The sequence below is a fragment of the Pongo pygmaeus genome, chromosome 11 (genome assembly GCF_028885625.2).
Source record: "Pongo pygmaeus isolate AG05252 chromosome 11, NHGRI_mPonPyg2-v2.0_pri, whole genome shotgun sequence".
Classification (NCBI taxonomy): Eukaryota; Metazoa; Chordata; class Mammalia; order Primates; family Hominidae; genus Pongo; species Pongo pygmaeus.
In genome coordinates this window covers 128,518,045-128,535,672 of record NC_072384.2, presented here as the reverse complement: position 1 = coordinate 128,535,672, position 17,628 = coordinate 128,518,045, and the positions used below count along the sequence as shown (strand labels likewise).

General features: G+C 37.9%; 1 protein-coding gene across 2 annotated transcripts in view; it reads right to left on the bottom strand.

Moving 5' to 3' along the window:
* DAW1 (dynein assembly factor with WD repeats 1) overlaps positions 1–17,628 on the bottom strand; it is a 72,009-nt gene that overhangs the window by 15,361 nt on the left and 39,020 nt on the right. Inside the window, exons 11-13 of one of the 2 annotated variants that reach the window (XM_054478459.1) lie at positions 9,749–9,825; positions 7,056–7,218; positions 4,267–4,685 (exon numbers count right to left, since the gene is read on the bottom strand). In XM_054478459.1, the coding sequence (XP_054334434.1) occupies positions 4,651–4,685; positions 7,056–7,218; positions 9,749–9,825 (275 nt within the window). In that variant the 3' untranslated portion in view covers positions 4,267–4,650. Of the gene's footprint in view, positions 1–4,266; positions 4,686–7,055; positions 7,219–9,748; positions 9,826–17,628 lie in introns of those variants that run through there. The other variant, XM_054478458.1, reaches the window with a different exon arrangement.

Sequence of the window (17,628 nt, the reverse complement as noted above, 5' to 3'; positions counted from 1 at the left end):
CAACTAAGTTTATATAATATTCTAAATCCTTTGTTGTCATTTCAACAATGTTCACAGCATCTTCACCAGGAGTAGACTCCATCTCAAGAAACCACTCTGTATATCCGTAAGAAGCAACTCCTCATCCATTCAAGTTTTATTGTGGCATTGTAGCATTTCAGTCACACCTTCTAATTCTAGTTCTAGTTATTTTGCTATTTTGAACCACAACTCTTGAACCCCTCAGTCATCCATGAGGATTGAAATCAACTTATTCCAAACCCTTGTTAATGTTGATGTTTTTTGACCTCCTCAAAATGATTCATCATTCAAGATGAATCACGAATGTTCTTAATGGCAACTAGAATGGTAAAACCCTTTTAGAAAGTTTTCAATCTACCTTGCAAGATCCATCAGAGGAATCACAATTTATGGCAGGTATAGCCTTACAAAATGTACTTCTTAAATAACTAGACTTAAGAGTCAAAATTACTCCTTGATCTATAGGCAACAGAATGAATGTTGTGTTAGCAAGCATGAAAACAAAACTAATCCCCTGGTTCATCTCCATCAGGGCTCTTGGATACCAGGTGAATTTCCAATGAGCAGTAATACTTTTGAAAAAAAAATCTTTTTTATTGCTGAGCGGTAGGTCTCAACAGTAGACTTAAAATATTCAGTAAACTATGCTATGACAGATGTGCTGTCATCCAGGCTTTGTTATTCCATTTACAGAGCACAGACAGAGTTGATTTCACCTAATTCTTAAGGGACCTAGGATTTCAGGAATGGCAAATGAGCACTGGCCTCAACTAAAGTCGCCAGCTGTCTTATCCCCTAGCAATAGAGTCAGCTATCCTTTGAAGCTTTGAATGAGGCACTGACCTCTCCTCTCTAGCTATGAAAGTCCTAAATGGCATTTTGTTCTAATGAAAGGATATTCATTTACATTGAAACTCTTTTATTTAATGTAGCCACCTTCATTAATGATCTTAGCTAGACCTTCTGGATAACTTTCTGCAGCATTTGATGCTAACCTTGCACTTTTATGTATGGAAGCAGTTTCTTTCCTTAAACTTCATGTACCAACCTCTGCTAGTTTGAAACTTTGATTCTGTACCTTCCTCACCTCTCTCAACACTCATAAAATTGAAAATGGTTAGTACCTTGCTCTAGATTAGGCTTTGGCTAAAGGAAATATTGTGGCTTGTTTGATCTTTTGTCCAGACCACTAAAACTTTCTCCATATCAGCAATAAGGCTGTTTCGCTTTGTTATCATTCATGTGTTCATTGGAGCAGTACTTTTAATTTCCTTCAGGAACTTTTCCCTTTCATTCACAAGTTGGCTATTTGGCATAACAGGCCTAGCTTTCAGCCTGTTTTGGCTTTCAATATGCCTTCCTCATTAAGTTTCATCATTTATAGCTTTTGACTTAAAGTGAGAAATATGTGACTCTTCACGTGAACACTTAGATGCCATTGTAAGGTTATTAATTGGCCTAATTTCAATATTGTTGCATCTCAGGAAACAGAGAGGCCCAAGGAAAGGGAAAGAGATGGGAAATGGCTGGTTGGTGGGGGAGTCAGAACACACACAACATTTATTAAGTTTGCTGTTTTATATGGGCATGATTCATGGTGCCCCAAAACAATTATAATAGTAACATCAAAGAATACTGATCACAGATCACCATAACAGATACAACAGTTTGAAACATTGTGAGAATTACCAAAAAGTGACACAGAGACACAGAGTGAGCACAGGGTATTGGAAAAAAATGGCACTGACAGACTTGCCCCAGGCAGGGTTGTCACAAACCTTAAATTTGTTTAAAACATGTAATATAAACATGTAAAATATTTGTTTAAAAAGTGCAATAAAGTGAATTGCAATTAAATGAGGTACACCTGTATAAAGATATATGTAATATTATTTAGCCTGGACAAAGAAGAACATTCTTTCATTTGCAAAAACATGGATGACCTAGAGGACAAAGTGAAATAAGCCCAACAAAGAAAGACAAATACCATATTATCTCACATATGGAATTTTTAAAAGTAAAACTCAGTAGAAACGGACTAGAAGGGTGGTTACAGGGGTCAAGGAGTGGGGAAAATGGGGAGATGCTGGTCAAAGGGTACAAACTTGCAGTTTCAGGATGAATTAGTTTCAGAGATCTAATGTACAGCTTGATGACTATAGTTAAAAATGCATATTTGAAATTTGCTAAGAGAGTAGATCTTAAGTATTCTCTCCATAGGGGAGAAAAAGGTAACTGTGTGAGGTGATGGATTTGTTAATTAGCAGTTTGACTGTGGTAATTATTTCATTTTGTGATATCAAAATATCACATTGTATACCTTGAATAATACAATTTTGGTGTGTCAATTATACCTCAATAAAGCTGAAAAAACTAATAAAGCTTAAGAGGTTTGCTTTTAGAAAAAAAAGAAGTGGCCAAATTTTGGCAAAGTTTTCTCCAATCTAAGTTCTTGGCTTCATCATATTGGAACCTCCTCTTCCCAACAGTCCCAACAAAGGTTTGGTTTATTTTCTTTTGTGTTTGTTTACTTAATTTTTTTTTTCCTTTATTTATTTTTTTTGAGGCAGGGTGTCACTCTGTTGCCCAGGCCACAGTGCAGTGGTGTAATCACAACTCACTGTAGCTTCAACCGCCCAGGCTCAAGCAATCCTCCTACCTCAGCCTCCCAAGTAGCTGGGACTACAGGCCTACACAATCAAACCTGGCTAATTTTTAAATTTTTTGTAGAGATGGGGTCTCACTATGCTTCCCAGGCTGGTCTTGAACTCCTGGGCTCAGGGAATCTTCTGACTTCGGCCTTGCAAAGTGCTGGGATTATAGGTGTGAGCCAGCACACCCGGCCTGTGTTTGTTTTATTTTTTTCTTCTTGAGGGTTAACATCTATAGATAATCCAAGAAGTAATTCTCACTTCAATTCATCTTACCTATACATCTGATTCTCCTCTCCCAGATTAAATCTTTTCTACTTAAGAACACAGTGTAATGGAGCCAGCATCCCTGGTTTCTAAAACCAACATCACCACCTAATATCCAGATGCCCTTGGCAAATTACTTAATTTCTCAGGGACTCACTTTCCTCATTTTTAAATCAGGGCTTGTATCTACTTTGTAACAGTTGTTAGGAAGATTAAATGAGATGTTCTACATAAAGTGGTTGGGCATTACTGGCACATGGTAAGCACTCAGCCATATTGGTATTATTCGCATTATTAAGAAAATGAGTTCTAGAACACGTTCTGGGGATCTGCTGTACACCACAGTACCTATAGTTGACAATAAAGTATTATACACCTTGAAATATGCTAAAAGGATAGAGCTCATGTAAAGTGCTTGTACCAACAAACAACAAAAATCACAAAGCAACACAAGGAAATGGTTGAAGTTGATGAGTATATTTAGTACCTTGATTATGATGATGGAATCATATATGTCCAAACTCATGAAAATGTATACATTAAATATATGCAATATTTTATATATTGATTACGTATCAATGAAGCTCTTTTTAAAAAATGATTTTATAAGATTTTCAGGCATTCTCTTGCTTCAGATTCAGGCCTTATTAGTGCTTGTACTTTTCTTTTAACATTAATTTTAATATGTATTTGGGTACTTTTACACAAACCAAGCTTTTAAAAAACATTTTAAAATATTTCAGCAGTATTCAGGTTGGTATTTGATCATTTTCTCTCATACTTCAATCGTTTTCCACCCAGATTTTTTTTTTTTATTTATTTATTTATTTATTTATTTATTTATTTATTTAGTGTATGTGTGAGATGAAGTCTTGCTCTGTCACCCTACCTGGAGTGTAGTGGCATGATCTCAGCTCACTGCAACCTCCGCCTCCTGGGTTCATGCAATTCTCCTGCCCCAGCCTCCCGAGTAGCTGGGACTACAGGCCCCCACCGCCACGCCCACCTGATTTTTTTTTTTTTTTTTTTTTGTATTTTTGGTAGAGATGGGGTTTCACCCTGTTGGCCAGGCTGGTCTCAAACTCCTGACCTCAAGTGATCCACCTGCCTCGGCCTCCCAAGGCACTGGGATTATAGGTGTGAGCCATGGCGCCCGGCCCCATCCAGATTTTTAAATGCAATAGCCTGAATATTCTGTTTAACTTCCTTAGAAATAAACCTGCCAACATTTTTTCCATGTATCAATACAGAAGATATTTGCTATTAAATAAGATCCATATTATTTCCCTTACTTCACCCTAAAAGCACACATCATAAATACAGATGTACAAGGAATTTCCTCCAAACACTTTATTCAACCGAAATTATAACAATAAGCTTCAAAGTAAAATCCAGGAGACATGTTGTTCAGTTACTCTAGTCTCCTTTTTCAGTATCATAATGCTTTTGAAAAACAAACACAACTGAAATAACTGGTGGCATTAGCCAAACATTATGCTGTGTCCTGCCATCGCCATCAAATAATAATATTGGAGTGGCATAACTTTGTCATGTTTAATGGTCATATCCGTGAAATAAAGAACAGTTGTATAAATAGTTGACTTGTAGAAAAAGAGAAAGTATAAGAAATATTAAAAGAGCTGCTGTCTGTGAAGTTCCAGTTCTTGATTACCATTGCTAGCAAGGTTGCTCACTGACAAGCTTCCTTCAGTCAACACCATATCCTACAGGTATTATCCTTGCTGCCTAATAAAACAGATTTCACAGAGTTATTTTTTTCTTCATTTCATTCATCTCATTCTCTCTTTCTACAAGTTGACATTTTCTGGGCCATTGGTAATTAACAACATGCTAAACGGGCTAAGTTCTCCGCGCCTAGCTGCAGAGTCTCTGAGCAGCTCAGGCATTTTTGAAGTGGTGATTTTTTTTTTTCATGATACCAGCTAGTTGTAAATTAAGCAGGTACACATCCTGCTTACTTACACTAGCAAGATTCATGGCTTCCTAGAATGGGAGAGAACTTGAGAATGCAGCCACCTCAGCCATCCCCTCTGCCGTCCCCTCAAACATTACCATCCAGTGGAAATACAGCAACTTTGAATATCTCCAGGTTTGGGTGATAAGCTTAGGAAGAGGCAGGACATACCACTTTGGAAGATTTCAAAATTTTAGGGGGTTATTCTCATCATCAGTGGGCACTACTGGTTTTCTCACCTTCAGGGACCAGGCACATAACATCAGTATAAGAAGTGTGAGTGCCTTAGGAAATAGGAAAGCCTATAAAAACCATATCCCACAAAATGACACTTCATGTTTTAACAAATGTAAAGGTCATGCCAGCTATTTTTTTGCCATTTGCTTTATGATTCTAAACCCAGCCTCAGGCAGCCCACTACAAAATGCCTGCGGTTTATCACACTGGGGTCCACTCGGAAAATAGAGTAGAATCTTTCAAATAAAGTGATTGCCCTATTGATGGCAAGAGAAAAGTGTCACCACATTCTAATAAGCTCTGTTGTCTAGTGAGCCAATGTTAAGCACTTTGGTGCTTTGGGATACACTAAATTAATCAGTGGTGTCTTAGAAGCGCTCAGGAATGTATGTGCCAGCACCAAAGCAAGGCACAATAACAAAAATCCTTTTGCTAAACTCTCCAGGGTCTTCTGTGATAACTGGTTGAGGGAAGAGGTACTGCAGAGCCAGCCTCACATGAGGCCAATGTGGGCTAGGAAAGGCTGGTCTTCCTTCTTTCTCACTCCCTGCAGGAGCGCCCTGTGCCCTGCATCATAGCCCCTCACCTCTTTTCTCATCAAGGAGAAGGGTTTGATATTGTGTTCACAACAAAAATCTATGGCTTATTTTCCGGTGCTTTCAAAGTACCTACAGCTTAGTTAACACTTGAAAATCATAAGCCTGAAGATTTTGAAGATCATAAGCTCTGTGATTTTGGAAACTGTCCATGATTAAGTAGACTGGGGAGGCATTTTAGGTAGTAAGGGGAGATAATTCTCAGCACCCCTGAAGTTATCTGACAAGGAAACCCCCTAATTAGCCAACATGTAAAGCCAGCCTTGGGCCTATGGCATTTAACTTATTAGACCAGTAATTTTTAAATTTGCTCAACACAATGAGAATCACTGGTACTTAGGCAGAACTGGTCTTCTGTGCTCACTTAGGGCACCGTACTCCACACTACTGTGGCACCCGTTCCCTGCCAAGGCCTCCCCTCGAGGCACTGCACTAACAGTATACCATCATCTTGTCATTTTTCTCCCCTTTCCACAATCTAAACTACCCTTTTCTTATGAAATGTTGCTAATATTATTAATTCACCATAAACTGTTAATGGTTGAAAAATGGTTAATACATGTTCTTTTCCCCCTAGACATTAGTGCTTTAGCAGGGGAGAAAACAACTCTGCTCAAAGAATAAATCTCTAATGGGCTATAAAGCCAACTAGGGAGAATTTTGATCCTGATTTGTTTTGGTTACCAACACTTACTGACATAAACTGAATTCTTTTCTTGAGAGAGGGTCTTACTCTGTCACCCAGACTGGAGTGCGGTGGCCTGATCATAGCTCACGGAAGCCTCCAAGTCCTTGGCTCAAGTGCTCCCCCAGCCTCAGCCTCCTGAGTAGCTGGGACTACAGGTGCATGCCACCATGCCCAGCTAATGCTCTATATTTTTGTACAGATGGGGTCTCACTATGTTGCCCAGGCTGGCCTCAAGCATTCTTTCTGCCTCAGCCTCTCAAAGCACTGAGGTTGTTGGCATGAGCCAATGCGCCTGGCTGACTAAATATTAACCATTCAATTGATAGAAAACACCTGGGGAAATTTAGTAACCCGTAAGGCAGGCTATCAAATTGTTACCTTATCTAGAGCAAATAAAATTCAAAGTTCACAAAGCCTTACTACAGTCAATGGCAGAGCTCACTCCTGCAGGTCCTCATAAAACTAAAATTAAATAATGAAAATATGAGGGCAGGCCAAGATGAGCTAGTGACTCCAGAAAAGAGGTAGGGAATGGGGATGAACTCCTGTTAGTATTCAGCTTGGGAACTCTAACAGCCAATCAAGAAAAAACGAGTCTATGGTGTTGATGTCTTCCATACCTGTAATGACTATGTTGCCTTTGTAGTTGAAAGCACATGAAAAGATTTCATCAGTGTGCCCCTCAAGAACCTGGAGGCACTGGCCGGTCTGAGCATCCCAGATTCTAGCCGTTTTGTCAGAGCTGCCAGTTAGAAGACGGTTCCCTTGAGGGTTGAAAGAAATCTGCAAAAGAGAAAGAAAAATGATCAAGCTTTGGGTAATGTTTCCAAAACATTTCTTATCAGCAAAAAAAAAAAAAAAAAAAAAAAAAGACATTACTAAGCACATGTCACCTTCCTAGTCTGGTATTTATTCTTGCATAGAACAATTTCTTCATGATGGAAAAAAATATTGCAGGGACTAGTATATGGAAATTAAAATCCAGAGAGAAAATTTAATTGCCTACTCCTCACATTTCTAAGAATAAAGACCAAAGCATCCTTATAATTTGAGTATTCCCCACCCAGCTTCTTTCTAAAGATGCACGATGCCCTTCTCTGCGCAAAGACACAGGGCCCTGGTGGGATGAACACACGAGTCAGGATCCTTCATAGCCAAACCCTGGTGTCATCCTGGTGGTCAAAAGCACACAGATCTGGGCCAGGGGCGGTGGCTCAGGCCCGTAATCCCAGCACTTTGGGAGGCCGAGGCAGGTGGATCACCTGAGGTCAGGAGTTCAAGACCGCCTGGCCAACATGGCGAAACCCTGTCTCTACTAAAAATACAAATTTAGCTGGGCATGGATGGTGGCGCACACCTGTAATTCCAGCTACTGGGGAGGCTGAGGCAGGAGAATCGCTTGAACCTGGGAGGTGGAGGCTGCAGTGAGCTGAGATCATGCCACTGATCTCCAGCCTGGGTAACAGAGCAAGACTCCATCTCAAAAAAATATAATAAAAAATATAAATAAATAAATAATTAATTTTAAAAAGCACACAGATCCTTCTCTAATCTGTGCCATAGAATAAGTGAATGTAGAACCTACAAGAAAGGATGTTCCCATCTACTGCTCCACCAAGTATAGCATTTTCCATAAATACTCTTCTGTGCCTCCCATGTGCCAGGTGTTGCCAGTTGGCATCTGAGTGACCATCAAAGGAACCTGTTAGTCCTGCATCCCTTTGGGCATCACATTACATCCCTCTCTAATCACCAGAAGACAGAGATTCGGGCCATCTCCTCAATGACTGAAGGTTTGAGGAGGGCAGGGCCATATCTGTTTTTATCACTCTGTTACCAGTGGCTGTGCAATGCACAGCACAGTTGACACTCTCTAAAATGTTTGCTGAATGAGTGAATACTTCAGCTTTGCACCCCAAAGAAATACCCTTACCAGATGCCAATTCAATAAGTAATATGTTCACTTAAAAAGCATAAAATGTAATAAAATAGCACTAGAGAATTCTTCATATTCACTCTTTCATGAAAATAGATGTTTACTTGTGGAGGAGACACACCAGAGGTCTCAATAGCTACCTAGCCAGACACTCAGAAACATGGGCCAGGCTTCCTCCTCATCCTGCCTCCCACACCCCACTTTTCCATCCCCTCCTGCCATCCATAAGCCTCCCAGCTTATGAAGAGGCCATAGTCTGCATGCCTTGGAGACCACCACCGACCAGCCAGAGGGCAATGATCACCAGCTGTAGGTGCAGAGGCAGAAAGGCCAAGAGTACAGCATGGGGTGGAGTTCCAGGGTCTAGATGGAGCCTTTAGAAACCTAAAATCATCAAGCTGATATTTTACAAAGTAGGAACAAATCTGATCTCAGACAGGGAACCAAGGGATTCCTGAGCTGGGAGGTGAGAGCCACCAAGTCCTAGCCTACTCTATGAAGTTCTGATGACACATCTAAACTTCAGATCACTGACTGGGTGGGCCTGCTCTGTGAATGATCCTTTGGGGGAAGTTTATACAAAATCCTAAAATACAGCTTTGTAGTTTCAAAATGGATAATTGTATAATTTAATTTTAATTATAATTTTACATATTTCCAGGAACTACTTCCTCAATTGCATCTAACTTACAGAACACTTGATACTTGCTGCACAGCATATTTTTCGCACAACATAAACTTATGTGTTTACCGGAACCAGGAAAAGCAGTTTACACACTCCTTAAATTGCTGTATTAAGTATTTTCAGCTAACTAAAGCTTTTGCTGACAGTGGAGGCAAATGTTGTTCCATACTTTTTAAGAGGTTTTAGAAATCATTTATTATGCTAAGTCTGAGGGCACAGTTAAAAATAAAGTCTTTAGGTAAGTGATTTCTAGAAAAAAAAAATGAGACAATGGAACAAATCTTAGTACTTCAATTCCAATAGACCTATTTATACTGAGCATGCTTTTTTTTTTTTTTTTTTTTTTTTTTTTTTAGATAGGATCTTGCTCTGTTACCCAGGCTGGAATGCAGTGGTGCAATCACATCTCACTGCACCCTTGACCTCCTGGACTCAAGCAATCCTCCTTCCTCAGCCTCCAGAGTAGGTGGGACTACAGGTGGGTGACACCATGCGCAGCTGACTTCTTTTGTCTTTTGTAGAGATGAGGCATCCCTATGTTGCCCAGGCTGGTCTTGAACTCCTGGCCTCAAGCAGTCTTCTCACCTCTTCCTCTCAAAGTGCTTGGATTATAGGTGTGAGGCACTGCACCCGGGCCCTGCTCTTTATTTTTTGAAAGTAAATAAACTCCTCCAAATGAGAAAGCAACTCACCTTCGAAATTTCACCTTCATGGCCTTCCAGTTTGGCAATGCATTTTCTTGTGGCAGCACTGAAAATTCTTGCTGTTCCTTTTTGAGAGGGGTGGGGATATATATAAATTCATCTTAAATACAGAACTTTGGATAAAAGACCTTGCATTGTATAAATATATATCCCCCTGACACATGAGCTCTATGCTAAGTTCATCTTCTTGCCTGTGGTGAGAGCCAGATACTTAATACTGTAAATTCCTTCTGGTCCCATTGTAGGAGAGGATGAGAGGGAGCTCCTCTCTAGCCCTGAGCTTATTAGAAGAAATAATGTATTCCAAGGTAGAAAAGAGAGCAAGAAACAGGAATCCAGAAAGAAAAAACTTTAAGAGAAAAAGAGGAATTAGAGCAAGTTTCAAGAAGCAGGTGATGAAATAAGCAGCAAGACCAGCATGATACACTAGGGGTAAGTCTGAGTTTCTGCAAGGTGCACAAGGAACATCCCAAGAAGGAGCATCAGCCGCTACTCAACAGGCAAAAAACAGGCTTCAAAAACCCTTTTCCACAGAAAAAGCTAATAGAATGCTTTGTTCCTGCTCTGCCTCCAGCACCAAAAGTGCCAAGCATATATTAGCCATTCAATAAATAGCTGTAGTATGGATGGATGGATGGATGGATGGATGAATGGAGAAATGGATGGATGGATGGATGGATGGATAGATGGATGGATGGATGATGGATGGATGATGGATGGATGGATGGATGGAGAAATGGATGGAATAAGTACTATGGATATTTCCTTATAAGTACAGGATGAATAAGTTAAATAAATAAGCATTGAAAGAGAAAAACATGAGAAGTAAAATTTTTGTTAGAAGAAAAGTTATAGTTTGCCTTGCCAGATGAAGACTGCTTTTTTAAATCTCTAATTATAGCATTACATAGTAGTAAAATATAGCAAGGATACAAAATTTTAGGTACTTGATGTGAATCCAGGGAAAAGTAAAATATCGTAATAAATTTTTTACTTGCCTTTCTGACAATGTCAACCTCATGAGGAAGTACAAAAAATGATAAAACCTGCCATTTTAGAATTAATGTAATTAAAAAATATATAACTTGAAATTCAGCTGGACATTTCAAAAGCCTTAAAGGGAAGTGATCAATTTGGTTTCAGAGTCAATAACGTGAAAGAGAATGTGCTTCATAGATCTACATTCTAAATTTTATAAAACTATATGCCCAAACTTCACAAAACTCAGAAATAATATGGCCTGCAACACTGTAATTTTTTTACAGATAGGGATACAACTAAAGAAACAAAAAAATCAGCCTTCAGAATAATTCCAATGAAGAAGAAAAAGTAGATAGATAGATAGATAGATAGATAGATAGATAGATAGATAGATAGATTAGATAGATGGATAGATAGATAGATGGATGGATGGATGGATGGATGGATGGATAGATAGATAGATAGATAGATAGATAGATAGATAGATAGATAGATAGATAGAGTAGTGTCATGTGTGGTCATGAGGGAGATGACACAGACATAGCTTAATGTCACATGTGGTCAGAGAGATGACACAAACGTAGTGTAGGGTCAAATATGGTTATCAAGGAGATGATGCAGATATAGCGTTGTGTCATACATTGTCGACAAGGAGATTATACAGACATAGGTCAGAATTACAGAGCTGACACATACACAGTGTAGCATGATACATGATCATCAGTAAGATGATCCAGATGTATAGTAGTATCTACACAGGAGTCAGAATGTTAACGTAGACATGCTGTACATCATATGAGGATTTAAAGGAGATAATGCAGACATAGTATAGCCTGATGTGTGATCATTGTCAAGTTCAAGTAGATGAAAAAGACATAGTGTAGCATCATATATGATCATCAAGAAAATAATGGAGACTTCGCAGGTCATATGTGGACTACAGAAGATTATACCCAAATAATATAGTATACATGGCCATCATGGATATGATACATATCCATGATTATCATGTGTAATTGTCTAGAAGATGATGCAAAATAGTATAGCACTCTACGAGGTTATCAAGGAGATGACAGAGAAATAGTATAGCATCATACTTGGTTTTCAGGTAGATGACATGCACATTGACATTCATAATATGTGACTATCAAAGAGAATGACCTTGGTTTAAACATCATACATAGTTATCAAAGAGATAATGCAGTCATAACAGCATCATATGTACTTCTCAAGCAGATTTTGCACATATAGTGTGGCACCATATATAGTTGTCAAGGTGATAACACAGATATCTTGCAGCATCAAATACTGTCATCAGTGACATTACTCATAATATCATGCATAAGTATTTTTAAATTGATGTAAACATAGTATAAATTAATGTACTGCTGTTAAAAACAATGCGGACATAGTATATAACCATAAGTGGTTGTCAAGGAGATGATTACATATTAGATATAGTGTAGCAGTACATTATTTTCAGGGTAATAGTCATACAGGGTCTCAGTAAGACAATGAAGACATAATGTTGCATCATACATGGTTGTCAGGGAAATCACAAAGATTTAAATATCACAGATGTTTATTAGAAATATGTGACTGATAAAATAGCTATCGTGAAAATATGCAGAAATAATGTATAATCACATGTAACTTTCAAGGTGATGGCACAAACATTGTAGCATTCTAAATTGTCCTAAATGAGATGAACTACAGCACAATATCATAAGGAATTTTCAAGGACATGATATAGACAATAGTATAACATTGCATGTGGTTAGCAAGAAGAGGAAGTAGATACAGTGTAGCATTATATATGGCTATTAAGGATATGACACATAAGATAGCATCACATATGGTTGACAGAGACAATTATATTGTAGCATAATAACCGGGAGTAGTGAGATGAAACATAGTACATATATTCAGTGTTATTAAGAAGACCCAAATAGAGTCTAGTATCATAGGAGTTACTACAGACAGGGTATGTTACAGCATCACACATCATTCTCAAGGAGATGATTATCAGAGGTTATTGTCAAGGAGGTGTCACAGAAATAGTTTAGCATCACACAGGGTCATTGCAGAAAAGACACAGTTACAGTATTAATCCCACTTGGTGTTCAAAGAGATAATGCAGACATCTTCAAGCATCAAACATGCTCATCAGGAAACTGACCCATAAAATAGCATACTTTATGCATATCAAGAAAAAGAGGCAAATATAGAACAGCATATACATGGTACTTAAGTTGATGACACATACATAGAGTAACACCATACATTATCATCAAAAAGATGACCCATAATAGATTGTCATTTGAGAATACTGTGGAAATAATAAAATCATAGTATAGCATCATATATCATCATCAAGTAAAGGATGCAGATATAGTTTACATCACTACACAACATGAATAAAAGCAGAGCATCATATATTTATCAAAGTGTGCTGCAGTAATACTATACCATAACACCATACTATACCGTAATAAAATTATGATGCAGACAGAGTGTGGCACCATATATTTTTCTCAAGGGTATGATGCAGACATTATGTAGCATCACTATCATCAGGGAGTTTAGCCATAGTACAGCAGTATCATACATGGCTCTCAAGGAGGTGAAAAAGTCATAATGTAACAACATATGTAGTATGTTAAAAGATGATACAGACATAGTATAGCATGATATGTAGTCGTTACGGTGGCCTATAGCCTAGAAATATATATGATTATCAATAATGCAAACATATCATCTGATTGGCAAAGGGATGACATATATTAGTGCAACATTATCTAAGACAGATATCATATTGAATGCAACATAAATTTCAAGATGGTGATGAAAACATGTAGCATCATAGGTGGTTTTCAAGGTGATGACTCTGATAAGACACAGCACAATCAGCACAATACATGTTAATGCAGACAATGAAGTAGACATCATGTATCCTCATAAGTGATCATCAGTGAGATGAGGCAGACAACACAATGCCAAATGTGGGCATAAGGGAGATGACATAATCTAGTGTAACATCATATGTAATCTTCTTGGATATAAGGTGCATAGAGTGTAGCATCATACATGGTTTTCAAAGAGATGACACAGAGTGGCATCATATATGGATATCAGTATGATGGCTCAGCGTAGAATCATAAGTAGTAATCAAAGTGGTGACAAATGGCATAGATCGTCAATGGTTGTAAAGGAGATTTGGTATACATAGTATAGCATCATAGGTGGTTATCAAGGAGATGGTGCTTATAGTATTATAGCACCAGCCACGGTTATCAAGTTTAAGATGCAGACATATTGTAGCATCATATCTTATGATCAGAGAAATGACCTAAAATATAAGATAATCCTCAGTACAGGATCATAGATGATGAAGACATATTATAGCACCATATTTGTTTATCAAGGAGGTGGTGCAGACATAGTACAGCATCACTCATGGTTATCAAACAAATGAGGTAGACACAGATGTGATGTGAGGTCCTATGTGTTTATCAAAGAAATGCCACAGAAATATTGTTGCATTATAAAGGCCTTTAGGAACAAGAGTAGACCTAATGTAGAGAAAGAGAGAGAGAGATACAGATATATGACTCTCTCAATAGATTAGATAGATAGATGATGATGATGACAGATAGATAGATAGATAGATAGATAGATAGATAGATAGATAGATGTAGATAGGCAGACAGACAGATAGATACATAGGATGACTGTCTTCTGGCAGAAGGTGTAGACATGTTTTAATGTCATACATGATGATCAGGGAGATGACAGAGACTCTGTCGCATCTTAGTGACCATAAAGAGCATGACATATGCATAGTGCAGGGTTATATGTGGTGTACAAGGATTCTACAAAGATTGATTTTAGAACCATACATAGTGCCAAGGAGATGACACACGTATAGTATCACATGGTTATCAGTGGGATGATGTGCATGTAGAGTACCATCACATATGGGAATTTTAAAATGGCACACAGGATAGCATTATACATGAATATCAAGGAGATGACATACATGAATGTAGCACTGTGGGTTTTCCTCATGGAAGTAACCTATATTATGGCATCATAAATGTCACAAAGGAGCTGGTCCATATAAATATCAGGCATAATATGTGGTTATCAAGGAGAAAAGCATTATCCGTGATTTTCAACATGATGAAACACACAGTATAATGTCGCATGTGGTTATCAAGGTGATGACTCAGAAATAGGGAGATATAACACATGATTATAAAGGCAATAACTTAGTACATCATCTATAGTTATTAAGGAAATGAAGTACACATAATATAACATCACATGTGGATATGAAAGATATTATGTGGTCATGTTTTAACACAATATGTGGTGATATCAAGACCCAAACAAAGGATAGTGTCACAAATCATCATCAAGAAGATGATCTTCTCATGTGTGGTTCTGAAAGATGAATCCTAAAATTGCATGTCACTTTGTTATCTAGGAGATGATTCAGATATAGTACAGACTTATACATGATTGCGATTGTAAAGGAGATGACGGAGAAATAGTTTAGCAATATACATGCTTGCCAAATGTTACAAACTCCTTTGTAGCATTTATGATGCTATAAGCAGTGATAATATTGTACAACATATAGCTGTCAGAGATGGGGCATCAAACATGATCATCAGTGATAGAACCCAAAATGTGGCACCATATATGGTTGCCAAGGAGATTTGGAGTGATATTGTAGCATACATAGTTGTCTAAGACATATAGATGCAAACATATGAGAGCACAATCCACAATTATCATGTTTATCATTGCAGACACATGGCAGCTTTTTATATGATCATCAAGGAGATAACCCAGAGTATACCATCCTACATGATTAACAGGTAGGGGATGACAGCAGTATAGCTTATGTATGGTTTTCAACAAGGTGACACAGACATAGGAAAACATTTTTGTTTTCAAGGAAATGAAGAATACAAATGAAGCACAATAGGCGGTCATCACTGAGATGACGAAGACAAAGTGTAGCAATGTCCAGACCTCCAGTGATATGAAACAGACATACTAGACAGTGCAGAATTATATATGATCATCAAGAAGATAAGGAACACAGCATGTAGCATAACATATTGTTGACAGCGGATGACACAGGCATAGTTTAGCATCACATCCAGTGATCAAAGAGATGAACACACCAGATAACATCAAACATGATTACCAAGAACGTGACATAACTCGGGCGGCTGAGGCAGGAGAATCGCTTGAACCTGGGAGGCAGAGGTTGCAGTGAGCCAAGATCGTGCCACTGCACTCCGGCCTGGGCGACAGAGCGAGACTCCATCTCAAAGAAAAAAAGAAAAAGAGAAAGAAGGTGACATAGATATAGCATAACATCACACATGTTGACCATGGAGACGAGGCAGAATGTAACATTATACTTGGTTCCAAAAAAGACAATGTACACACATAAGTCAGTATAGCATGGCATGGTATGGCATAGAAGAGTAGAGCATAGTGTAGCACAGTATAGACACACAGACACAGCACAGAGCCAAAAATTGTTGTCATGAAAGGATCTACACATAGTGAAGCAGGATATATGGTCATGAGAAAGATGAATCCGACAGTATAGGGGCATATGTGTCAGAGAGATGGCACATATGTAATGTAGCTGCCATTTGTGGCCATCAGGGAGATGACGTAGACATAGTGTAATCTCATAAAGGTCCTAAAGAGAGGTAAGAGATAAGATAGCATCACATGTGGATATCAGGGATATAACACATGCGTTATACAGCATCATATGTGGTAGTCAGAAAGATGATACAGAAAGAGTACCTGTGGTTATCAAGGCAATGACACAGACATAGTGGAGAAATTATAAGTTGTTGCCAAGGAGAGGATGAAAACATGTTCTTACAAATAAAATGATCATCAGGGAGACAAAGTAAACATATTGTAGCATCATCCTTAAATAACTAGGCCATGTCACCCATAAGGTATAGCACAGCCCTTTGTACAGGGCATGATGAAGTTGCAGTGTAATATAAGTGGTTTCAAGAAGATGATAAAAACATAAAATAATATGCAGTCTTCAGGCAGAAGCAGCACACACAGTATGTCATATGTGCTATTATATGCTGAATTGTGTCCTTTTAAAATTCATATGTTGAAGTCCTAATTCCCAGTATCTCAGAATGTAATATATATAATATTTATAATCATGTATAATTTTATATATATACATGTGTATATATAAACATGTATATATGTATATATGTTTATATATACACACATATATATAAAATATATGTATATATACACATATTATGTATGTATGTATATATACACATATATATGTGTATACATATATATAACTATACATGATTCTTAAATATATGCAAGCATAGTATAGTTTCATCCATTGTCAAAAAATGATGAGACATAGTATAGCTTCATATACAATTGTCAAGGATATGGCTCAAAAAATAGTATAAGCTTACTTAGCTTGTCAGAGAGATAATGCAGATATAGGGCGGTGTTATACGTTATCAGGGAGATGACACATAGCATAGTGTCATACAAGACATCAGGGTCTCATGGATGATTGGATGCAGAAAAAAAAGTATCTGGGTGATGACATATAATTTTGTGTCATATGAAGATACCATGGATTTGACAAAGATATGTTATAATGCCACAGGTGTTTATCATGAAAATGAAGCAGACATATTGCAGCATCATAAATAGTAGTCAGGGAAGTGACGCAAAAATATTGTATCATCATACCCTGTTTTCCAAATGGCATGGACATAATGTAGTATCACATTTGTAGGTCCTGGAGATTAGTTGTAGCCTAGTGTAATAAATGGTTATTATGAATA